Source organism: Ammodytes marinus (genome assembly GCF_949987685.1).
Source record: "Ammodytes marinus genome assembly, chromosome: 12".
Lineage (NCBI taxonomy): Eukaryota > Metazoa > Chordata > Actinopteri > Uranoscopiformes > Ammodytidae > Ammodytes > Ammodytes marinus.
The window spans coordinates 24195337-24221889 of NC_137216.1; the positions used below are offsets into that span (position 1 = coordinate 24195337).

General features: G+C 38.3%; 2 protein-coding genes across 2 annotated transcripts in view; one reads left to right on the forward strand and one right to left on the reverse strand.

Annotated features, from left to right (window-relative positions):
- Positions 1–151: 151 nt before the first annotated feature.
- On the reverse strand, positions 152–20274 carry ift88 (intraflagellar transport 88 homolog). The gene is made up of 24 exons (XM_080037649.1): positions 20105–20274; positions 19766–19828; positions 19038–19097; positions 18582–18635; positions 18211–18274; positions 17727–17796; positions 17211–17301; positions 16674–16778; positions 16002–16104; positions 15212–15558; positions 14530–14600; positions 14293–14379; positions 14042–14141; positions 11199–11285; positions 10630–10816; positions 10258–10366; positions 9749–9899; positions 9273–9388; positions 8864–8916; positions 8586–8651; positions 8346–8452; positions 6230–6302; positions 2020–2127; positions 152–1347 (listed from the first exon to the last, which is right to left on the reverse strand). Exons 1-24 carry the CDS (start codon positions 20183–20185, stop codon positions 1226–1228), a joined length of 2475 nt encoding a protein of 824 aa, XP_079893775.1. The 5' UTR covers positions 20186–20274; the 3' UTR covers positions 152–1225.
- Positions 20275–20635: 361 nt separating this feature from the next.
- Positions 20636–26553, forward strand: part of cryl1 (crystallin, lambda 1) — a 33416-nt gene continuing 27498 nt past the window's right edge. The window contains exons 1-3 of the mRNA XM_080038753.1: positions 20636–20774; positions 21463–21570; positions 24713–24839. Of these exons, the coding sequence (XP_079894879.1) occupies positions 20734–20774; positions 21463–21570; positions 24713–24839 (276 nt within the window). The 5' untranslated portion in view covers positions 20636–20733. The remainder of the gene's footprint in view (positions 20775–21462; positions 21571–24712; positions 24840–26553) is intronic.

Genomic DNA, 26553 nt, shown 5'->3' on the forward strand with positions numbered 1-26553 from the left:
AGCGTGCTTGTAGAAAAACCTACAGACAGACCACATGTTTTTGTGGTTTTTCTAAAGAATGACACTGCTGCTCCACTTTCTTTTCTCGAAAAGATAAAATACTTTCTCTTTTATTTATAATAATGAACAACAAGGAAATGGACGAAGAAGAAAAAATAAATATCAGAGTAGTACAAATAAACATTTCTGGAAAGAGTACAAAGTGTATAAAACATATTGAAAAAGGGTCTGAAATGGATGGATTACATAAAGTTTGGTTTATCATGTTGATGTATTTTCCAGAAGGTTCCCAAGCTTGTACATGGGAACATACAGTGCAGGCGAAAATATTCAGACAGTGAGATGTTTTTTTTTTTTTTTTTTTTTGGCTCCGACTTGTAGCTTTAAAAGGAGTTGTCATTCATTCGACAGCCATATTGGGTGAATAGTTAAGATATCATATCCCATGGAGGATCCGTTTGTCCAAAGATGTCTATCAGTTCTACACACTTCAGGGAATATGAATGTAAACACGTTTGATTAAAGTTAAACATCAGCTCTTCAATATAGTTGTCATTTCATTTCAAATTCATTTTGCTGGAATAAAGAGCCAAAACCAAAACTGGTACCCCAAAGAAATCATCAGTATGCCTTTCTGTTTTTCACAATACCTCAGATGTTACGCTATAGAGTGTAACTTTCTCATACAAATGAATATTTGTTACATTCAAAGCATCGCCAAATGACAAAACTCTCTTCTGCTTTTCTCATTATGTCAGCGTTTACAAACTGGTGTCGCTCCCCGACACTGGTGCACGAGCTCAGAAAAATCGCAAGAAGCGTCCAAGAAATGTTTCAGTTGTCGATTCTACTGCTAAGAAAAAACCTGGACGTACAGCAGAAGGTATAAATTCCATGCACCATCACCGAAGGCTGACCTCATGCAGATGTGCCGACAGTGTTGTTGTAATTACTCCGAATTCCTCATGAGGGCGACAGAAGTTACGCACTATAGCTTTAAGACAAAGATGACTTATCTGAAAGAGGTAAAAACATATCCCACTACTGCACTCACAAGTGCAACAACAAAGTCACTGCACTCCAATGTATGCCCACGAAAAATGAAATCTTTATCTTGTAACATTTCAATTTTTTGGAGTTTTAAAATGTTTTTGTTTTGTGGTGAAGCTTCGTGAACTTGCCTTTCAGTCAAGAGCAAATGTTCAGACACAGTACAGTGAAGCAGTTACTCTGGCAACAGGTCGTCTCCCAGTTCTTCATCGGCAAAGTCATCGTCCTCAACGCGCTTCTTGGCCCCCGTCTTCGGTCTCTCCATCTGAGGCCCTAGAGGGTCCACGTACGATGCGTCTACACATGCGATGGGTGATAGAGGGTTTACTCGTTATGAATTAAATGATCCCCGGGCCTCATTTTACCCATAACGATCGATTCTAAAAGTTAAAAGAGAGATTCTACATACACTCCTAAATTCCTACATGGATTTTTCCCAAAGCAGCACTTGAGACATGTGAGCATAACAGACCTACAAATGAACGAAAAAAAATATAAACTTCAATAATACATGTAGTGTTTGGTTCCTCTGGCAGGTTACAGACCATCTCAAGGCGCTGTAAGCCTCCTGGACTGTGCTATCTACAAAACACCTCTTAAGCTTAAGAAGGTTTGACGGATGGATTTTACAACCATCTCAACCTTAAGAGGCCCTTGAGAAATTAGGCCCCGATCCGTCTATGAAGAATTTCAGTTATTCAAGAAGTAAGTCATCTTTATGTAAGAAGTAAGATCTTCATCCCTACTACTGCCAAGAAGACAGTACATTTTTTTTTTGTAATTAATAGATACATACACTCTTCATCCTCCTATGGTCATGCACCCTCAGGCTCCGGAAATATTCTCGTAGGCAATTGTATTTGCCTACGAATGTGCATGACTATAAATTACTACATGATTAACTAGGAGAATTTATAGAAAATATCAAATTAGTTGTCGAAACAGACAGAGAAAATGTTGTTTCTTCACCTATTTCTTTTGGGCTGCTGGCCTCGTAGGGCTCGTTGGAACCAGGAAGTGACCTCATCTTGGCGCTCAGCCGCTCTCCTTTGGTGCTGTTGCTGCTGTGGCCGCTCTCTGCACAGAACACACAAACAAACACAAGCACATACTGAGAACTAGTACATGTACTTAATTATGACCTTTATAAAGCATCGGTCATAAATCACGTCATGTTCTGACAGTTAAAGTCAAAGTTGGACAAATTCATGTTTTGCTGAGTATTTAGCCTCATCAGTGTATGTGTTGGAATGTATGTGCATGGCTCTTATTTACTTGTTTTTAACACTTAAAGTAAGATTCCTAAAAAGGATTTTTATCATTATTACAATTACTTAGCAGAAACACATTTCTTTCCCAGAATTGAATCACAATTTATTCTTAAAATAAAACAGCTAACCAACAAATGTATTTATGTGAATTTCCAAAGCGTTTGTGCTTCTCTTTCTGTGTTCATCCCACTGTCGTTAATGGACAGTGTCAGATATATGGCGAGTAACTTTCATGGACTCTGTAACAACTTTCAAAGCCAACTGGATAAACTGAAAGGGAGCTCATTTTTTCTCACATTCTGAAAAGTCAACATGGTGGATATGTGAGATAGAGACAGGGAGTTATGAAATATTTGCCTTCCATTTTCATACTGAACACAAATACTGCTCTATAAAAAATTGGGGGAAATGTTGCCAGTGGTCTATAGAATAAAATACAAAGCTATAAATTGGAGTGCGTGTGTGCGTGCGCGTGCGTGTGTCAAGTGAACTGAAGGACAGATATGATTACAGACAGCAGCAGCCCACATCTGGCTGCCAGGTAGCCTTGGAAACTGTTAAGCTAGAAAACAGGAAGGAGACAGAGGTCTCGATATTCCACCTTCCCTCACAGTCCCAAACATCTCACACCAGGCCTCACAAACTGATGGAAAACTGACTTAAAAAAAAAAAAAAAAGATTCTTGGATTTCTCTCCATGGCATTTCTCTTTCATAATACACAGCTGGGAGACACGGAAAACAGGGATGGCACGACAGGTTGGAAGCCAGACTTAAAACGAATGGTCTGTAACAGTTTCCACAACTAAAGTTGCAATGAGTAAGCCAGGAAGATTTATACTCCTCCAGGGCACGAACAGTCATAATATTTCAGCGATGGTGATCAATAATGCATCAGTCAACATTTTGGCATTTGCAACTTATTTTCCTGCTCAAACATATTTTTAAAAACCTTGAGGATCACTAAAGGATCAAGTATAAAGATGATATAAAGGTTTTAATGATAGATGTATCATGTTTTCTTCATAGTAACACTGTTCTAAGCGTTATAATCTGGTTAAAATGTCTTGCACAGAGAGAATAAGAACAGAAAGGTTAGCTGAAAAAAGAGAAACAAATAAAAAAGCATTAAGAGAAAAGCAGCAGCATATGTTGGACCCTGCAACCCGCTCTTAATCTGTGAAGTGTCTTCTTCTATTTGATTTTATTTAAACCAGTTTCAGATTAAAGAATGACGCAGGTTTGGAAGCGTGAGAAAGCAAACTCTCACCCTCGACACACAGGCACACACACAGGCACACACACACACACACACAGGCACACACACACACACACACACACACAGAGTGCTGAAAAATGTGCAGACTTTACAGAACAGAGGGAAATCTCTCAGGTGCACTAGAGTTCTTCTCAAATATCTGAAAGAGGTTTGGGGCGTTCTCTCCCTCCCTGCAAACACCGACCGCAGTCCAACATCACAGCTGCCTGTCACAAGAATTCTGGACCAGATTCAGAAGTTCTGTCTGTAAAGCACTATACTTAGGTTTCTTAACTTGGGTGTTTGTCCCCAAGGAAAATAGTTCCAACCTGTGTCAGCAACTATGCAAACTAAAAATAACTTGCTTTATTTCTTACACAGCACGATTGTGAAAATGAATTACTTCTTTAAGACACAATACAGAGACACATTACATCATAAAAATCGATCATCCATCCAAAATCTTAAAGCTCTAGCTTTTGTAAAGATAGTGTTGTCCAAGTGGCCAGAAGTAAAATCCTACAAACCCCTACAGGTTACACTTCATTCATTTGGAGTGAGAGTGTTACGTACCTCTCCCTGAGTCCAACAGTGGACTGAGCTGTTTAGGTTCAGCGTGAGACACTGGGCAGCAGAGAGGAAGCAACGTGAGAATACAGATCAAGCCGGAAGAGTGAGAGAATCAGAGCAGCAGAAAAGACAAAAAGGAAAGTAATATTACAGAGTTGGAAGGGAAATAACAGCACATAGATAGAAAAGAAAACATACATAGCACTGAGAGAAGCAACTACACTAAAATGTCTAATGAGAGAGCATATGACCGCTCATTTATTGGCATTTTATAAGCTTCGTTCTCACCTGCTTTAACATCCATCTCTGATTTGCCAGAAGAAAGTAAGAAAAGGGTTTGGAGGTTAAGTTAGACAGTTTAAAAGGTGGAGTCAGCAATTCTGGAAAACATTTCTTGGCAAAATCAACATTTGTCAAAAACAGTTTATATATACTGTATATACGTATATAATACCTCCAATACACAGCCTAGGATCCGTAAACGGGCATGTTGCTAGCTACAGTATGCCCCCTTTGGTTACATACCAGTTTACAGAATCTAGGCTATGTGTAAACACTGGATTTATTTTTTAGTGCACACAAAGTACAGACGGGTAGCGGATCGTGAGGAGATATTCACTGATTTTGACAACAAGCTTTCTCCAGAATCGCTGACTTCAACTTTAAAAGTGTCCAATATTCAAAGACAAAATTAATAAAAAATGTTAGACAATTCTAAAAAGCTTCTTGTTTTAAAAACTGATCCAGTTACAGCTGTGGAATAATGAAACAAAATGGCACACACGTTTGAGGTTTTCTGGTCTAATCTATCTGGACACGAGAATGATGGAAGTCTTGGCAGGGAAGGCATCAAATGAATGTGCCTGATATTATATATTATATATATATATATATATATATATGTAAACATATGTTTTTAAACTACATGACTACAGGACAGACGTTCAGCTGCACGACAGAGCAAAGCTGGGCCTGGTTAAATTTTTTGGCAAATTCTCTAGTTTGTCTGGATTGCGTTTAAAAGCTGCTGATGAGCCAGCTTTCCAGTGTCGGAGACAGTCTAGAGTATGTGTCTGTATTTGTTGTGGATCTGTAGTGAAGGAGTGAGAAAACCGTAGCACTTTGTCTTCTCTGTATCTGCTGTGGTCTGAGTGTGTTAAAAGCCTCTTAAACAGTCTCATAATACAGAGATGGGGGCTACACTGTAATTCAACATTAAAAGGTACAATATTATACTTATTTTTGACAAATTTTTATGTTTGAGAAGTCTCAAAAATGTCTAGTCACATTGGGGACCCATATTAATGTTTAAAAACCATTTAAAATTGCATTTAGCATAAGAGGGGACATTCGACTATGTGGATCCCAGACAGGAAGTACACATTAAGTCATCTATGTCGGACCGTTACTCTGACCTGGAAAGGTGCTCGACCAGTTAGCGATGGGGGAGTTACAGCTACACATCCTAATCCCAAAAACAACAGTTCCTCGTTTGGACTTAAAAAATATTAAGACTTGTAACAGCACATGACTGTAAGTCAGGACGCAGTGTGGTGTGAAGAGGTATACCCGTACTGCCGGCCTTCTTAGGAGAGGTGAGCGCAGCTGTGGAGACGCCTGCTGCCAAGCAGCATGTGTGAACAACAGATAGAAGAGGGAAGTGATGACACACATCAACAAATAAACACTGAGGATGAGAATGAAGCTGCTGGTCAGTGCTATATAAAATACATTTATATTTGGCTAAAATTGCCAAAATTATTATTTTTTTATTAGTTTTCATTATCTTGTATTGTGGACACATTTTAAATTGTACAGGTCCCAGCCCTATCCATAGGAGTACTAGCTAATATTTTCACTCATACTGGAGTTCATGGCAAATGGCAAACGTTATGTTCAGGGTTTCTACGCACTTCTAACTTCTAACATCCACACTTTCCCCGGATGTTTATTTTGAATGTTAAGGTTTGGGCTGTCATGTGTCCCTCCCAGGTCTTAAAACCATAAACATGTGTAGTTACATATATACACTGGACCTTCCAAACACTGCCAGACAAACGCACAGGGGGAACTCTGACTCACCAGCACTCCCGGCGCTGCCCTCTCTGCCGTCTTTCCGGCCTCTGGCGCTGCCCTCCCGCCCAGACTTCACCCTCTAGAGAGGAGGAGAGGAGGAGAGGGGGACTTTAAGATCAAGGCTGCACACACAGAAAAAAACACTTATTCTAACCAGAAAAAAAAAACATGCACTCCAAGACAACAGAGCAGAGATATTTCATGCTTGATTGCAGGATTACGGTGACATATTTTGGCCTCTCTCTTTATTCGTCTCGTCTCATTAATGCAATTAGTTTTATTTGCACGAAAAACTATTTTTGAAACTAATACCATCTGATGTAAAAATTCATGTGGTTTACATTAAGAGTTCTTGTGGAATAAACTAGAATAGTTTCTAGTGGGTTTTTTAGAGTCTATTGCAGAAACTTCACAGCAAAGTTCAATTAGCAACAAACGGAAACAAAATGTATTAAATAATAATAATAACAACCACCTGGAACTGTTCATGGATAAAACATGACATTTAACACATTTTCATATATCAGTTTATGGTTGTAATAATTCTCTCATTCTTCATTTCATACAAGTGTGAACAGAGTTATAGTACTGTTGTTCAGTTTGGGGATTTGAGAGTGAACTCTCAGGATCAGTTTGTTTCTCTGTCTCTGGGTCCATTTAAGAGCAGCTGCTTGTGATTTAACAAAGTCTTCTTCTTCTTCATCTGTTGCTGGCTCTGATGAACGTCTCAACAGGACCAAGACGCACCACTCTGTTACTCTCAATCTCACTTTTCTGAAACACTTGGCAAACTTCAGCCCTCATTCATATCACAGGCCTGTCATACTTTGGGAGCCAGCATAGTAAGGGCTTATTGCATCATTCAAGAGAAGAATGTACAGTATGTAGAATGCATTTGAATTATGTGACATATGAATCACCCCCAATCTCCAACTGAGCTCACCGCAGTTGAGTTGCATTGTGGGTAATGTTGCACAACATTTTGATGAGTAGGAAGAACACATGTTAAAAAAGGGTGATATTTCTGATTCCGCTGCATCGATTTTGATCCTTCTTACAGACATTGTTCACGGTGAGTCTGACAGTGTAATACATGTGCAATGCTGAATCTGTGGAGTTAAGATGGGCTTAAGATTGATAAGGAAAACACTGGCTTACTTTCCAGCATTAGAGAACACAGAAAAAAATCTTCCATGGCATCATCATCACTTATCTAATCCGTTCAGATTTCTCAGGTGACACCGATCATCCCAAACACAACACCATGTAGCATCAGACCAAACATAAAAACTGTGTTAAACGACCCGTCATTAGTGTCATCCAGGTGTTATACAGCTGTGTCTGCTTTACTCTGGGCACAGCTTGATTCACACAAGAGTTAGCACGACAGCTGTTTTAAATGCATTTCTGGAGCTGCAGTGACCGCTGACCCATTCATTGTATGGCAGAAGGACGAGTGTGTGTATGTTTTCAATCAGGGCGTTCTTGTGCAGGGATAGACCACAGGATGCCAAGACACCGGTGAGGAAAGGATGATTGATGAATACGTGACTGAGAAAACAAGCAGGTCCTTTATGAGGCGGCATAAAGTTAATATGGTTCAGATGAGATGTGTGACCTAATATGATTGTTGTTTCATTAAACTAGGGCTGCTTGTATAAAATGAAGTCAACACATACCAGAGATGTTTCACATTACATTAAGAAATTAGTGTGATATATCTTTGGATGTATTTGGACCCTTCAGTGGGAAGTTAAGAATATTTTTCATCTCTATCTTTTGGTGAGTTAGCTCTAACTGCTAAAAAAATTAAATAAATAAATAAATACATACATACGTACATACATACATACATACATACATACATACATACATACATACATACATACATACATTACATACATACATATAGTAGCTTCCCATATTTTCCATAACTTTCCAAGTAAAAGTTATCAGACAGAGTTATGGCAACTGTAGAAGCTTTTATAAACTGCTGACAAAGTTAATAACTATCAGGTTGTGGCAACTGGTTATAGAGAACAAAAGGGCAGAGGTTTTATTTAAACGGACATGCTAAAAACTGCTTTAAAAAAAGAAGTGATTTACAAAAGTAGAGACATACCTGTTCTCTGATCTCCTTCATCTTCTCCGCCTTCTTCAGCTTGGTGGCGTATTCTTGGACTTCCTGCAACCCCATGTCTGTGCACAGCCTCACTAAGAACCGCAGGCCTGAAGACAAGCACAAGCACACACACACACACACACACACACAGGAATGTTTTAATTTTCCTGACACTCTTGTCAGTGGATCATCTGCTATTGGTGAAAAGTTTAAAATTGTGTAACAAACAAGATTAATTACATTCCACATTTTCTGGAAACTTGCGGTGAATGTCTTTGTATGTTTCCAGAGCTTTCTGATAGTTTCCTGGAGAGAAAAAAAACACAAAAGGGAAATACGTTCACAACTTTGATTCAACTTTTTTTTTTTCCAGGTCTAGAGGCGCTGATTTATGTTTGGGAATTCTAATAAGGAGTTTATTTACTTTTCTGTGACCTGTGTTTTTAGTATCATATTGGCAGAAAATAGGCAGTGATCTTACTATGCCCTAAAAATATAAAGAACAGAATCATTCTCACCACTTCTTCTGTAGCAGCTTGCCACCATTAGCTGCCACTTCACCTGAGTTGGTCTAAAGAAAAAAGAGAGAGAGAGAAAGATCAATTCATGCCTTCAACATGAATGCAAACAAAATCATTCATCCCTCATCTTTGTAGAGAAAGCAACTACTTCCAAAAGGAGAACAAGTTTTATAGTCGCTGAAATGAGACCAACAATGCCAGATACAATAAGACACAAATCACAAAATCAGGTCAGAAAAGAGTAGAAACAACACAATTACAGATATGTCTTAGGATGACAGAACAACTCTGAGGACTCAACTTTGTTTTATACGTTATGTTGAAGAAGAAATGTCAATTGTTATCAATTCTATAATTGTGGTTTTACTTAACATGTTATTATCTTCTCTGTACTGTTACAACTTACTGTATGAGTGTGGCTCTTTCAAAGTATTGAATCGCTTTCTCACAGAACTGTGTATCGATGTAGTACGCGCCGAGCCACTCTATCACATCGATGTTGGAGGGGAAGTACCTGAAAGACTGAGGAGCAACACAACCTAACAACATCAGTGCAAGTACATGTAACAGATACTAACATGATAAATGAATCAATTTGCCCTAAAACGGATACACATTAAGCTATGCTTCTTGTTAAGGGTATATCTGACTAAGAATTTACATAGTCAAATTTGATTGGTCGAATCTTTCCTACAGTCGAATAATCTTCTAATCATGTTAAAAAAATAATAATGTTTTACTCATTGATCCAAATTGTCTTCCATTTAATTAAACCAATTTATCAACAGTATAATATGAAGATATTTATACCACAATAGGCGATATATCATAATTTTTTGGGAGAAACCAAGCAGACAATGAGCATCCCCATTTAGCCCATACCTCATAGTAGTACTGGAAAGCCTGTGATTTGTCCCCTTCTCCATCATGCAGTTCTCCCAGTTTGGCCAGAACCTGGGGGTCTGTGGGAGTTACACTGATCACCTGCATCAACCACTCGATGGCCTGCTGTGGATCCTCCAGAAGCTCATAGCTGAAGCCAATGAGTTAAGAGTCTTAATAATATATATATATGCTGTATATTTATTAGGCATTTTTATGCTTTATTAGACAGGTTAGAGAGACAGAGATGAAATGGGGCAGAGAGGAGCATGCACAGAACGACCAAAGGACGGATATGAACCTGTGGTCAGCTGCTTCTGAGGACTGAGCCTCTATGGGCGGGCTGTCTAATCACCACACCACCAATATTTTGATGATTATCGGGATAATATTGTGGTCGCAATCCATTGATAATCATGACATAACATTTTATATATCGTTCCATGTCTAACAGTTTGAAGCAGGTAACTCACGTGACAAACACATAAAAAATGACATAAGTAGGATACAGGCTGGCCAGCTGGAACATGACTTGTGCACTGTTCCTGAGAATAGCATGGAGCTTCAGGAAGCAGTCCAGAGCCTCCTCCAGGCGATGCAATCTCTTATAGGTCAGACCTGGTTAAAGTGAACAAAGGACAAAAAATGTCAATCAACTTTCATGCTTTAAAAGGTGCAGTTTGTAGAATGTATTGGCATTTTTCAGAACGGAAATGTAACATAATATTCACAAGTATGCTTTAATTAGTTTATAATTGCTTGAAATAAAATAAAATAATAATCTTTTATTTAATACTGCACAATATGTTAAGTTTACTATACTGTATAAACCAATAGCTGCATGATCCACTACTGTATTGTATGATTAAAATGGATATTACCCAGGTTGTAGAGGGCCTCAGTGCAGGAGGAATCGTTCCTCAGAGCCTCTTTGTAGAACTCTGCAGCCTTCTCATAGTCTTGCTTGATGCACACCGTGTTGCCTTTGTTGATGAGTGCTGCTGGGTTGTAGCGGTCGGCGGTCATGGCGAGGTCAGCGTATCGGTCCGCCTGCTCGTAGTCCTTCTCCTGTTAACACAAGTTCAGAGCACATTGGTATAGAGAGAATGGGGGCTGGGATGTTCTTACAAATGGAAGCCAAGGCAAGTGTATTTATTTATATAGCACAATTCAGACACAAAACCATTCAGAGTGCTTTACAAGGGCATGAAATACATCAAGATTAGAAATTGCATAAAAGAAACGAAAGATTCAAGATTAGCCTAGACATCATGTAGGTATCTACAAATATGCTTACAGCTAACGTTCACTGTGCTGGAGTGTCCTTGAGCATTTTATTTCATGGCAAACATATTTGATCTAATTCATTCATTAGGCTTAAAAATGACTACAAACCCCATCTTGTTATCTAAAGGAGCCTTTTTGGTGAGTCAATTTGATAGGATCTTACCAAGAAGTAGAGGAAAGAGAGGTTGGTGGCTGCAGCACTCTTCACTCTGCTGTCCTTCTTCTCAAATGTCTTCAGAGTTTCCACTGCCTGATAATAACACATCATGAAAAGCTGTCACGGTGAATGTTTGCTCTGCTTATACTTTTAAGGTATTTGCATATAACAAATAATACTGTGTAACTTAAATAGAAGGAAATTTTCCCAGAATGTAACAAACGTAAAAAAATAAAAGTTATAGTCTGATACTATGCTACAGCTGCACTGATGCTGCAGGTTACATCACCACCATTTTATATCCAGAGTATAAAAGCACCACACACATATATGCAGCTCCAAAGTGTTCAATATTCAATAAATAAGTAAATATGATATAAACAATCATCCCTTGCTTTTTAGTGGCTTGAAATGAAACTTGAATTGAAATGTTTCAAGGGGAAAAAATTACTTTAAGGTGATAATATTTGGAAAAGGCAAATTTTGAAATTAAAATTAATAATTGAATTAACATTTCATAATAGAGAATTTTATTGATTTCTTTAATTATTTACTTTTTTTTTAAACTTATCTAATAATGAACATTTTGGAGATTCATAGTCAAAAAAAGTTGGCAACTGCAGTTACAGTGGCTTGAAAAAGTATTCATACCCCTTGAACTTTTCCGCATTTTGTCACGTCAAAACCACACACATACATTTATTTTATTGGGATTTCATGTGATAGACCAACACAAAGTGGCGCATAAGTGTGAAGTGGAATGAAAATGAAATATGATTTACAATTTTTTTTATTAATAAAAAACAAAGTGTGGCGTGCAAAAGTATTCAGCCCCCTGAGTAAATACGTTGTGGAACCACCTATCGCTGCAATTACAGCTCCAAGTCTATTTGGGTATGTCTCTACCAGCTTTGTACATCTACAGACTGACATTTTTGCCCGTTCATCTTTGCAAAATAGCCTGAGCGTCAGATTCAGCGTCAGATCGGATGCAGAGTGTCTGTGAACAGCAATTTTCAAGTCTTTCCAGACATTCTCAATTGGATTGAGGTCTGGACTTTGACTGGGCCAATCTAACACATGACTATGCTTTGATCTAAACCATTCCATTGTAGATATGGCTGTATGTTTAGGGTAGTTGTCCTCATTGAAGATGAACCTCCACCCAGACTCTAAGAGCTTTTTCTGCCCTGTATTTGGCTCAATCCATCTTCCCATCAACTCTGACCTGCTTCCCTGTACCTGCTGAAGAACAGGACCCCCACAGCATGATGCTGCCACCACCATGTTTCACGGTAGGGATGGTGTTTTCAGGGCTCACACTGCACATCACCCTATACACACCATCCCCACCGTGAAACATGGTGGTGGCAGCATCATGCTATGGGGGTCCTGTTCTTCAGCAGGGAAGGGGAAACTGGTTAGAGTTGATAGGAAGATGGATGGAGCCAAATACAGGGCAGAAAACCTGTTAGTCTGCAACAGACTTGAGAGTGGGGTGAAAGTTCACCTTAAAGCAGGACAACTACCCTAAACATACAGCCATATATACAATGGAATGGTTTAGATCAAAGCATAGTCATGTGTTAGAATAGCCCAGTCAAAGTCCAGACCTAAATACAATTGAGATTATCTGGAAAGACTTGAAAATTGCTGTTCGAAGACGCTTTCCATCCAATCTGACGCTGAATCTGAAGCTCGAGCTATTTTGCAAAGAAGAATGGGCAAACATGTCAGTCTGTAGATGTACAAAGCTGGTAGAGACATAACCCAAATAGACTTGGAGCTGTTATTGCAGCGAGAGGTGGTTCTACAACGTATTGACTCAGGGGGATGAATACTTTTGCACGCCACATTTTTCAGTTTTTTATTTATACATTTTTTAAAAAACCATGTTTCATTTTCATTCCACTTCACAATTATGCACAACTTTGTGTTGTTCTGTCACATGAAATCCCAATAAAATAAATGTACGTGTGTGGTTGTTACGTGACAAAATGTGGAAAAGTTCAAGGGGTATGAATACTTTTTCAAGCCACTGTAAATATAATTGGAAAACTTTGGAGCTGCTAAGCATCATCAGTGCTCCACTGTTAACACAAAGCAGCTCCACAGGCAGAGATGGAGTTCTTTTAGAGCACAGTTGTACATTGTTAAAGAGATTGTTTTAATTTCCTTTGTGCACCCAGATGTTCCTCACTGGTCAGTGGGTTTTTTAAACCAATGACTGATTCTCCAACTTCCTTTGCCAGTGCCCTTATTTGGAAAAAGCATGTCTAAGCAGTACCATTTCAATAAAAACATTTTTTTAAACTAAATCTAAATGTGAACATGGAAACAGAAGACACACATACCTCAACCTTAGGCATGCAGATGGGAAAAAACAAGAAAAAAAGCAAGAAGAGAATGGAGGCCAATGAGAAGGGGAAAATTTAAGTAAGCCTAGTGGGACATTTATGAAATGGCCAATAACTATATGGAAACACAACAATTAAAACAAATGTAAAAAAAAAAAAAAAAAAGAACCAACAAAGACCAGATCATTCACATGTTATAAAAAAAACAACTTGGAAAAGTTGGAATGTGGTGGTAAATACTAAATTAGCACGATCTGGCTCTATTTTGTTTTATTTTATCACAGCCATTTTGGTAAGTTAGATAGCATTATTAAGATCGTCAGACTCAGCTTTCAAAATAAAATTTGGTGGTAAAATATTCATAGGTGAATGTCGAGTTTGTAGTTCCCCATCCTTGGCTGCTACTGTGGCAAATAACCACAGACTAGAGGAGTGACATGCCTAAACTTTAGTGGTATTTCCCTTTTAACTTTTTTGGACAAAAGCAGTCACCTGGTTGAAGTCCTTCTGTCGGAGGAAGGTGATGGCTTTGTTTATCTCTAGATCGTTGGCCAGCTCAACGTACTGAGAACTCTTCACCATGTCCACACACCTGAGAAGGAACCAAAAAGAAAACCATACATGTACATATTTACTGTATATGTATCATCTGAAATAATTTGATCCAGCAGATCTCATATACACATTGCATATCCTCTGGTGTTAAAATGTTAAGATGAAGAAAAAAAACAGTAGTAGCAAACCAGTCAAATCCAGTAGCAAAAGAAGTCTCGATGGCCGGGGCTATGAGCTTGGCTGCGGTCATGATGTATTTCTCAGCAAGGACTTTTCTATGTAGTTTACAGAGAGAAAACAGCAGGAATTTAGGAAATAAATGGTCAAATATTGAAACAGTACTGTACCGCCAGTGACTTGTAAGGACAAGACAAGTGTGTGTGTGTGTGTGTGTGTGTGTGTGTGTGGTGAAGTGTTTTTCTTACAGATCTCTCTCCATCTGGTGGAGGTTGTCGTTCTTTATGGCCTCGATCACCATATTTGTGCTGGCGTCATCCTGACAGAGATGACAGGAGGAGGTGACGTCAAGATGTTAAATGAACCATATTCAACAATCCCCAATTAAATTAAATACTTTGTTGTTAATATCAGTATTCTGCATCTGGACTGCAGTAAGAAACATTGATATGTAGTTGTTCTTGGGTAATGTTAAGGTTGAAGGAGACAAAGTTTAATCTTATTTAGCTAATAATCAGCAGCATTAACAGCCATGTTAAAACCACGTTGGAGGATTTTTGGGACTTTTTGGGACTTTATGAGACGTGCCATGACCAGGAATTCTTCTGTAACGGATTTTGGGTATATTGAAATACAACAGACAGATAGGTCACTGATTTAAACATCCCTCTCAAGTTAATATATATATTTCATCTACTCAAAAGGAAAATATTAACCTGCCTAATGAGAGATGGTATTGGGTGTTTATCAAAAAACAAAAAAACTAATGGAAATTCAAGAATTTTAAATGATGCAAAAACATATGAAAATATTGGCAAATAAAAGAGATATACACACACTCTCAAAAAACAGATAAAAAAAGGCAGATAGCATGTTTTATAAATACTATAAAGATATCATATTTAATTTTTTAGTAAACTTGTCACTCACATTAGATGGTATGTACTTGTCTTCATCATCTATGCCCAGAGGAACAGAGATGAGCTTCTGGAAGGCTTTCTTCATGCGCTCCCTGTCCCCGATGGCATAGTAGCACAGGATCAGGTTGAAGCCCGTCTTGATGTTTGGGCTCTCGGTCATGATGTGTTCGAAAGACGTTATGGCGTCAGAGTATTGGCCCATGCGGACAAACACCACGCCGATATTCTGCATGATCTTGATCCTCACTTCCTTGTGAGCGTTGGAGATCTGATCCAGCGCCATGCGGTAGAACTTGATGGCTTTGGGGTAGTTCTTCTGCTTGACGTAGATGTTTGCCATGTTGACTTTCAGACGGCCTGGCAGGAGAAAAACGGACATAGTTTGAGAGAAAACAATGGCAAAAGCACAACTGATACAACAATTTAATATACAGTAATACAAGTCAATTTATTTGCCAAGAACTATGCATAAGATGCATAAGACACATGAGATTTTCTTTACAAAGACTTATAATTTTCATAAAAAAAACATAAGTTATGTATTAGTAGCATCTGTGCTTTATCTTATCCGTACCTATAAACTACACTTCACAAAACAATGCTTCAGTCAGGAGAATGTAGAAGAATACTTCATAATTTTTAAATGTCAGAATCACAGTCAGGAATATCCTCTTAAATTTTTTCAAGTTGATATTAGATGTAGGATTTTTTTGTCCTGCGTGCATAATAGATGGATTCACAAAGGCAGCCATAGTTCAAACCCATCTGTTAGGATTATGAAGCTTGAGTAACCTGCTCACCTGCATTACTGAACATCTTGTTCTTCACGATGACCTGGTAGCTGTTTAGAGCTTCTGGGTACATTTCATTGTTTGCATACTGGTTGGCGAGGTTGAGCAAAACCTGGTTATGACAGAAAGTTTAAATAGTTTCTAAATCAAAGTATAAAAAAAACAGGCAATTAAGTGAGGGACTGACTATAAGAGTTATCCTAAATATAATTGTACATCGAGTGAATAATGGACAAAAAAGCTCAAGTAGAAGAACAATATAAGGGAGAATGCATATACTACATTAACTATTCCAGTGAGTAAAAATTCACAACTATTACATATGGAGTCACAACAGATCAGAATTAGACTGCAACAGCTTCTCTAGTTGCAGCAAAAGGCTGGTAAAGGATAAATGGATTAGCTGAATAATTATGAATGAAGATTAGGAAATCATCTAATATCTCCTGAAATACATAATATACCATATCATAAAATAACCCCTAATAATCTAAACAAATAAATACAAAAACAGATTTCCTTATGTGAATAATAAAACCAGATTTTAGTTGTGTGTTTCCAAAAGGGTGGTACTTGAGCTTCTCGGGCACTTTTTGTTTTATTTCACAGGAGGGAGTAAATGATTGATCAGTCATTTTTTAGACACTGGGACAACGGTTTATACACAGCAGCCTGACTTACAGAGTAGGTGAGGTCTAAATTGATGTTGTCCGCGTTGCCAGACTGTTCCCTCTGTCTGACCAGCGCTCTCTCCTTCCTCCCCGCCTCTTTGGCTTTTTCAAGAGCCTATAGAAACACACCACACACACACACACACACACACACACACACACACACACACACACACACACACACACACACACACACACACACACACACACACACACACACACACACACACACACACACACACACACACACACACACACACACACACACACACACACACACACACACACACACACACACACACACACAACATTCAGTTGGGAGACATGCCTGCACATGTCCAACCAAAAAGCTAAGGTCAGCAGTAGTGGCACAGTAGTGTCCAAAATGAACAAAACTGCAAGCCTGTAAAATGTGTGCTGGAGTATAGAGCTGACTCTATGGAAAAATGAATCACTGTTTATTGCCCCCCTTGAAGACCCTTCTGTCCAGATCCAAAACAGCCACTATTACTCAACACAGTTATGTTAAAGAATGACAGAGTCTGACCAGTTGTAAGGCTCCTATGCTCTGGGCCATGCAGCTCTCTTCTATCAGGTCATTCACTTTCTTCTCCAGGATCTTGATCTTCTCCTCAGGCCTGCGAGACCACAGGCAGACACATCAAAACGATGTGTGGATCAATTGAAAGCACAAGTGTTTAGAGACAGTTTAGTTATAACTAAGCATTAGAAGAGTGACACACACTCTGCAATTTAAATTCATAGTGGAGATAGTTGTAATTATTTCCAGTACATAAGAGTTTTTGATATGAACAGTATATACTGGGCAGACACTGTGATAAAAAAAGAACATTTCTTCCTACACATAGTTATATAATTTATTGTTAAACACATTTTTATATTATAACAATTTTAATTTATTATGCCTGACTTGTATTTTGCCTTTGGATTGTAATTGTAATAGATGCGATACAGTACCTATATATCTATACATGTATCTTCCTCCCAAACTGTAAAGAGGAAAACTGGAACCGACAAATCAGTTTAAAGAGTGACCACTCACGTGTCCTCGTTCTTTGTTTCAAGTGGAGGTGCAGGACCTTTGGACTGGCCCAGCGGGTCAAAGTTCGAGCCTGAAAAAAAAAAACATTTCATATTAATTATCAGTTAAACTATAGAAGAGGCTAGCTTGTTGTAGCTTGTTTTCATAAAACACTAATCTGATGTTTACTTCAAAGATTATTTTGTCACACGCAATTAACTTTAACATCAAACTTGTGTTGTAAACCATTTTATGATGATTCGTAAAAACGCATTAGATGAGTCACCAATCAGAAAAGATCAATGAAACTCTTTCCTGCTGCTGTGTCATGCTAACATTGTCTCTCTGTGCCTCTTCTATAACAATAACTTCCACGATGAAGACACAGTAAGAAATGAGCAGCCACAAAATCAAATGGTAATCGAAATCGACACAGATGCAGTGAAAGTGAATCAGTAAAATAGATGTAATGAACTATTTCTGTGTCTGAATCCTTTAAACTCACCACGGGTCATAGAGGACGTGTACCCTGCTGCTCTGACAGCAGTCATTGGTCGAGCTGCTCCATCCTGCCACATTTAAAAAATGAAAAGTGATTGGTTGCCTCATATGCTTTATTTTCAAAACTTTATTCCGAAAAACAAAAACTTAATTAATGAATATAAGTTTAGTAATGAGGTGGCCAGTTGCAAACATTCAAAAGATTGTAAAGCAAGCAGCAAAATATATAAAAAAAAACCTACTGTATATTGGTAAAATTAAAAGTATAACACATTTGGTAACTGAGTAAGTGAGATTAAGTATTGTCAACTAATCCATTATAAAATGAACTATACATGACTTTAAATGAACATTTGAGTGGTCAATCCAGCTCACCTGCACAGCTCCAGTCATGGGCCTGCCCATTGAAGAGCCAAGAGGGATCCGAGCCTTCATGAAACAACAAGTATAAGATAAGTGAGAATAATTTAGGCATGTTTACCTGACAATAGAGTCTATCATACTAAGAAAATCAACATATAATGGGAGTATATGAAGTGCTCTTTATAGTTATATTGGCTATTGTGAGCTATGTTGTTTTTTATCCTGTAATTTGATTTCACTTAGATCGTGTTGATAACTTTTTTCTTTTTTTTTTAAAGAACTAATTCTCTGAAGAAATTCTGTGACGACTACAATGTTATTTTGATGTTCTGATTAAATAAAAGTCTTGAAAGGAAAAGCAGTTTACATGACTTTTTTTCCTTATTACTTGAGCTGCAAGTGTTGTAAGGTTTCATATAATATCAATTTATTCCAAATCATTCCATTTCATTGTACCATTGTACTTACTCCAAAGGACGTAGCTAAAGGCCGAGCTCCAATGGCAGTGCCAGGAAATTTGGCAGTCATCTGGATATAAAGAAAAAAAGAGAATAGTTTGTTAGTCCTGCTAGGGGAAAGTCAATTGTTCCAATCTGTAGTTACACACACACACACACACACACACACACACACACACAGGTCTGAAATACACACAAATGAACAAACAGGACCTAAACACATGCACAAGTGCCTTGCTCAAGCGCACTCAAAACTATGAATCAACTCTCTATAGGTCCATACTTCAAATGACTGCTGGACAACCAACCCTGCGTTCCCAATCACATACTCTTTCTTTTTACTACACTACATACACTACAGAAGAGTTTAAGGGCCACAGGAGAGATAACAAAATCAAATAAGGAAGTTATTTTTTTTCATTATGTTGAGAAATGTCAAGAATAAAGACAAATACTCCAAAATGCCATTGGAGTTAGTAGGGCATTTATGTATTTTCAGCATACTACAATTGACGTGCATGTATTGGGACATCCTAAATCTTTTTTTGGCATACTAAATAATAGGGAAGTATGGGGATTGGAACGAAGGGCAAGTCACCACAGACTGAAAGATTGTCGACCATGTGTTTTTTAATTACAGACATGATATTTGTTTCATAATGAGTATTATAAACACATGAGAGGAATAAGAAATATAATTCATCCGACAAAGACACAGTCACTTGGGTTGTTACTCACCGGAGGTCTTCTTCCATGACTTGTCCTTACAGCTTGCTGGAAGTCCAAATCATTCTCCAATTCCTTTGAAATCAGTGAATAATTAGTCTTTCTTACATATCAATATCAATATCAAATATTTATATGTCGGTTAAATGTCATAATTTTATTATTTTGGATCATGCCAAGCTGATCTTTGAAAGTAGATGTTGCTGCTTTAATTATTCGAATTATTAGATTGCATTACATCCTACTCCACATTTTAGACATTTTAAGGATCTGAATATGATGTACTTAGTTATATCTAGTTAACGCAAACGGCTTTGATCCAGCTAGCTAATATCACAGTTTCTAACTCACCTCGGAGTCAAACGTTGGATTATAGTCGTTGTAACCCGAGTAAAGATCGTCCTCCTCCCCCGCCAGATGCACATTCTCCATTTTGTCTTTCTCCAGTAAGGCAGTGTAACGTAATGTTCATGAGTTTAGGAAAAAACAAACGAATAAATATATTTCTGATAGTTAACAGAAAATAGTTTGTTGTCTTTTACAGGATTCAATCCCATAATCCATAGCGGGGGTGGGCGGGGCATGATCCTGTACAAGTCTCTCATTGGCTATTTATGCGTCAATCACTCATTTGCATCAATATAATTGGCTGGAGAGGATTTCATTCGTTGCTAGGATACAAATGTAAGATAGAGGTTTGAAGTATTTCGTCTCATTTCAGCTTTATCTTAAACAACGAAAATATGAGTTGCACAAGAATATTATCTTACAAATCGTGGGTATATGGTGTGTGTGTTGTCTTTTCGCGCGGGGAAAAGCAGTTTCTTGCTATTCTTTTGGGGTTTTATTTGACCCATCCAGGTTGCCGTACCGGTAGTCAGCAGCGTGACTACATGGGGGCGGTACATAAATATACGTTTTTTGGTAGAAATACAAGTGAAACGCTTATTCTGATCTGAAAAAACTCAAAACATCTTAAAATGAGCTCCTCCGACAAAAAGAGCATTACTGTAATCGGCAGGTAAGCAACAAAAAATGCTTTTTACTGTGTTAACATTTGGTCTCATGTGAGTTGTGCAATGCGTTCATGCAGCTGACATGCAAGTTACTTATGCATTGCTTTCAAATACTTTGTATAACGTTATCTTGCATATGATTTAAGGTTTTAATTAGTTCCTTACTATGACTAAAACGACTATTCTGAATGCATGCTCATATTTCATGGCATGAAGCAAACTATAATGTGATTTCCTAACCTCCTGTATTATCCTGATACAGCTACACTGATTTTATTTTAATCCTGACAGATATGTCTAAAGGTTTTATTATTGTGTAATTACAGACTAGACTCAACCCATGTTATGAAGCAGCCTTGCAGTTGTGTGGCTCCACCATTAGAGCCCACTTTGTGCATGCTTACATTTTAACATGTTTTCTCTACCACGTTCATTAACTCAGTCCTGGGAAGTGACCCCTCTTAAACCTGGAAAGTAAATACAAAACACCACAGCCAAATATTCATCCCTTTACTTAGGCCTACTTAAAGTATGTGCCTTCTAATGCCAAATTATCTATAATAAGCAAGTAAGAAACATCACATCATCAACTGCAGGATGTTTCAAATGTTGCAAGTAAATTTGAGTGAAACATGAACATCCATAATGTGTGTGCCTCTATTGTGTGTAACTTTGTGTGTTCATGTGTATCAGTGGGCTGATAGGCCGCTCCTGGTCTATGGTGTTTGTCAGCGGAGGCTACAGTGTGAAGATCTATGACAGCCTACCAGGACAGGCCACCAAGGCAATCACAGAGATGAGGTCAGCCCTACTACACATTACTGAAGTCTTTTGTCGAGCATAAACAGTCAGATTTGAGGTAGTTTAAAATCATGCAATATTGAATATCCATTATGAAATTAATCATATATCAAAACAGCAAACAATGACAAAATGTGTTGACCGGCTCCCATGCACTCAAGAGTCACAAGGGCCCTGTCCAAAATAAAACTGTTCTTCCTTACAGCACTTACAGAGAAGACACACTGACACTGCATGATTAGTGACTTCTTCTATAGGAATACATTGGCAAACACATGTTTAGTGCTAAAAACTCTTCCATAGCCTAGTCATTGCTGGTTAAACATTACTGGGGAAGGACAAAGGGCTTAAAGGAAATACTGTCACAAAAAAAAAAAATTATATCAAGAAGTGTGAGGTTTTCACAAAATGGCAGGCAAGAACCCAATAGCACGACAGACAACAGTTCAGGTGCAGCAACAAAGTCTTAATGATAAGCAGAAGTCAAACCAGGTAGTCCGACAGCATGGCAAACAAGTCCAGTAGGGGCAGGCAAAAGGGTAATCCAAGGTCCAAAGGGTGGGTCAAAACGCAAACAAACAAACAAACAAACAAACAAACAAACAAACAGGCAGGCAGGCAGACTAGGGCCTATCCGAATAGTCCAATCTCCTAACCTATAAGCCTCCTTTCCTATACCTTAACCCCTAAACGTCATCGGGGTTAAGGAGAGATGAAAGGTGCTTCCTATCGAACATAGGAAAAGACAGCACTGTTTCAAATGAATTCGACTCCACTTTTCCTAACCGACGTCATTGCGCGACGGCGAGTATTGCTGACGTGAGTCATTAGCGTGAAACTACACTATTCTCCGAAAATGGACTACAACAAGCGCTCGTTTGATCCATGCGTTTTTTTTCATATTGATTTTAATCAGGTTGTCGCCAACAAAGTGAGAATCACTTAGATCGGACTTGGCCTAGGGGAATATTTAAGGCCACTTGAATCCCAATTCACATGTGGAATAAAAAGAGGCTACACTTATGTTGATGTTGAAATTAACTGCCCCCAGTAACTTCATTAAATGTGAAGTTGGTATTTTATTTTCTTATCGTGTAAATGATGTGCTACGAAAATAACAATTTTTATAGTTATTTATTATCTTGGGGGGGGGGGTATTTTGTTTTAGCCGAGTTAAATCTTCCTCTCTTCTCTTCTCCTCTCTTCTGTTTTACCTCTCGTTCGTATTCGTGTAGTCGGTAAACTCCGTCGGTGGCCTGTTGCTTTAAATCTTGCCGCCGTAAAGGATTATGGGATACCACTATCTCCTTTCCTTTCGCATAGGTTGGTCCGGAGTAACCTATGCTAAAGGAGGGTTAAAGGATGAATCGAGGCTCCTTTCCTATGCCTTTCCTAAGCATTTTGAGAATTCGAATCACCTATCCGCCGAGTACTTCCGGTTCATCTCGATAGGAAAGGAAAGGAAATTTCCTATGCAAAAAAGACTATTTGGATTGGCCCAAAGCTGGAATGCTGGAGAGCTACGTGAACAAGATAGGACATCCGACAATCTGGGGCCTATCCGAAAACTTTTTTTTGCATAGGAAATTTCCTTTCCTATCGAGATGAACCGGAAGTACTCGGCAGATAGGTGATCCGAATTCCCAAAATGCTTAGGAAAGGCATAGGAAAGGAGCCTCGATTCATCCTTTAACCCTCCTTTAGCATAGGTTACTCCTGACCAACCTATGCTAAAGGAAAGGAGATAGTGGTATCCCATAATCCTTTACGGCGTCAAGATTTAAAGCAACAGGCCACCGCCGGAGTTTACCGACTCTACACGAATACAAACGAGAGGTAAAACAGAAGAGAGGAGAGGAGAAGAGAAGAGAGGAAGATTTAACTCGGCTAAAACAAAATACCCCCCTCCCCTCTCCCCCATTAAGATAATAAAGAACTCATAAAAGACCAATATCATAATAGTTATTTTCGTAGCACATAATTTACACCATAAGAAAAGAAAATACCAACTTCACATTTAATGAAGTTACTGGGGGCAGTTCATTTCAACATCAACATAAGTGTAGCCTCTTTTTATTCCACATGTCAATTGGGATATATGGGAGTGATTCTCACTCTGTTGGCGACAACCTGATTAAAATCAATATGAAAAGAACGCATGGATCAAACGAGCGCTTGTTGTAGTCCATTTTCGGAGAATAGTGTATAGTTTCATGCTAGACTCACGTCAGCAATACTCGCCGTCGCGCAATGACGTCGGTTAGGAAAAGTGGAGTCGAATTCATTTGAAACAGCGCTGTCCTTTCCTATGTTCGATAGGAAGCATCTTTCATCTCTCCTTAACCCCGATGACGTTTAGGGGTTAAGGCATAGGAAAGGAGGCTTATAGGTTAGGAGATTGGACTTTTCGGATAGGCCCCTGGTATATAAACTGAGGGGCTGATTAGCAGATGGGGAGCAGGTGAGTAAGGGCAAGCCAGTTGAATGCAATTAACAGGGAGTGCAAAGCAGGAGGGAGTGGCTGGGTCTGAAATGACATGAAAGTTAGAAAGGAAACCAGGAAAACAGACATATGAAAACAAACTAAATACTGGCTTAAGTTGTGACAAGAAGATCTACAGCAAACAAACCCAAACGGATATGAATGTCATCAATTTTACTTTATTGTATTTAGTTATTAGCTGTATCTTCTTCTATTACCTCGGGAGCTGACACTGAACCTATAGAATCTTGGAGATTCAGTTGCCTGTATGAACAGTAGGGGGTGTCATTGTGCTGGTCTTACAGTACAGCATGAATCACTTTATTTTGACAAACTCAGGTATGTTGCTGACTCATCTGAAACAATATCCTCTCAATATCAGCTGCTTTTGTTGTACCATGAGTGGCGGCGACTTTATTGTGGTTTATTTTGGCTGGAAAACTAAACTGACAGTATTCAGGTATCTCCCCACAAACAACAAAAAACTGATATTAACTATTACGAGTAATTATGCTGTTATTGATCCGATTTAATGTACGGATTCATCTGAAAATAAAACAATTATGTTACGTGTCATACAGGACAATTAGTTTCATGCAAAGTCTTTGGAGAAAGTGTGTGTTTGTGTGTGAGAGAGAGTGAAATGTCTGTTTGCCTCAGGAAACAGATGGAGGAGCTGGAGGAAGCCCACATGCTGAGAGGAGAGTTAACCGCCACACAGCAGATCGCCTTGGTCAGCAGTTACGATGACCTGGCTCAGGCACTGGAGGGAGCTTTCTTTGTCCAGGTGACACACTAAACTAGTCTCAGCACCAGCGTGTGCGTGTGTGTGAGGATGAATAAATCAATATAGTTTTGCCTCTCATGATTCATTTGTCCGTCCATCTCACATTTGCGTTTTTCAACAATCATTGTGCGTGACCAAATGGGAAAGCAGTATTGTTGGTTTGTTCATTAGTTTATCGATGCTTCACAAGCATTAAGTCATGCAACAAATATCAAATGTTGGAGCGATTCCCAGAATCTCAAGTACAGCATGTTCTGTTAAACACTACACTGATTATCCTCAGGGGGGCGCAACACCATTGGTTCATTTGTCCCACATACAGAATGACACCTGAGACACCACTTATGAAAATTTTAAATAAACCATAACAGACATCTCATAATGATTTATGACTAAATGTCATCCACATGATCAATTTGGCAATCTGTAATGCACCAATGTTTTAAGCAGCTACTATTTCGAAAGGGAACCTCTTTTAGGCTAAATTTCTTAATTTCTTTCACTGCTTTTACTATAATACTAATGTGGATCGGTAGAAAGTAATGCAAGTTTTGGATTTAAGAATGTATTTTTCAGATTATTATATTACAGATTTATTACTGAATATAATGTTATTTGTGATACAACATGCCTGTCAACCAAGGTCGTCATGACCAATTATGAGGCATCACAGCATTAAAATGCACTTCTGTTTGGGCAATATAACCTTATACTTTTTTTGTTAATCAGAGATCCTTGTTTTGGCCCTATTTGATCAAAGACTGAACATATTACAGCACTCTGGAAATATTTTCACGTTTCATGAGTTGTTTTTAACAAAAACAAGTAAAAACTAACCAAGAGAGAGCTTTACATTGACAAAGGGTTTCCGGAGGATGTTGTTATGAGGTATTATAAGGTGTTTGTATACTAGCTGTAGTTTGGTCTGGATGTGGGAGACTATGACAGGTGTGGCCCTGCTGTTGAAATCATTACATGGCATTTTTACTTGGCACTTTACACCAAGTCACTCATCTAGTCTTTGTCAAGCTAAGAGCACGAACACAGACTAAACAATAGATACTTGTTGATCCTCACCTTTTCACGTTTAACACGGTTACTTCAAATATCAGGGAAAGTAACATTCTTTTTTCAAGCCAAGAAAATCTCTTGTACGTCACCATGACTCTGTTAAAGCAGACAATAGTGCACTTCATCACAGAGGGATAGGTCAAATAAATCAATACTGCACGCTGACTTCACCCCCTAACAAGGAACAATAGAATACTTATTAGAAACAGGGAAACACTAAGTAGGAAATTGCAAAGTTTTCCTGCTCACATAGTTAGCCCCAACATTTCCTGATAGCATGACACCAACTGAAGTTTCATCCTGTTATCAATTACAGCTTTTTAGCCAAATACATGCGTTTTTCCACGTAACAAAACGTATCAAAAACTTGTATAGTGACTGACGTTAATCAATTCTAGCCTGTTCGCTAAATGGTCTCATACTTGGTGCACGTAACCGGTAAAGGATGTACCAATTCTCCAGATACTTGTTTTTCCATTTTAATAACCCAGTGCTTGAAACAGATAAAAACATTGTGTGTATATGATCTGCTACAAAGTCAAATAATTCATTGCATTTCAAGAAATTATATAAAAAATATATACAAGAAGTTTATCATATAAAAATATAAGAAACATTCAGCCAAAAAAATATATAATATGGA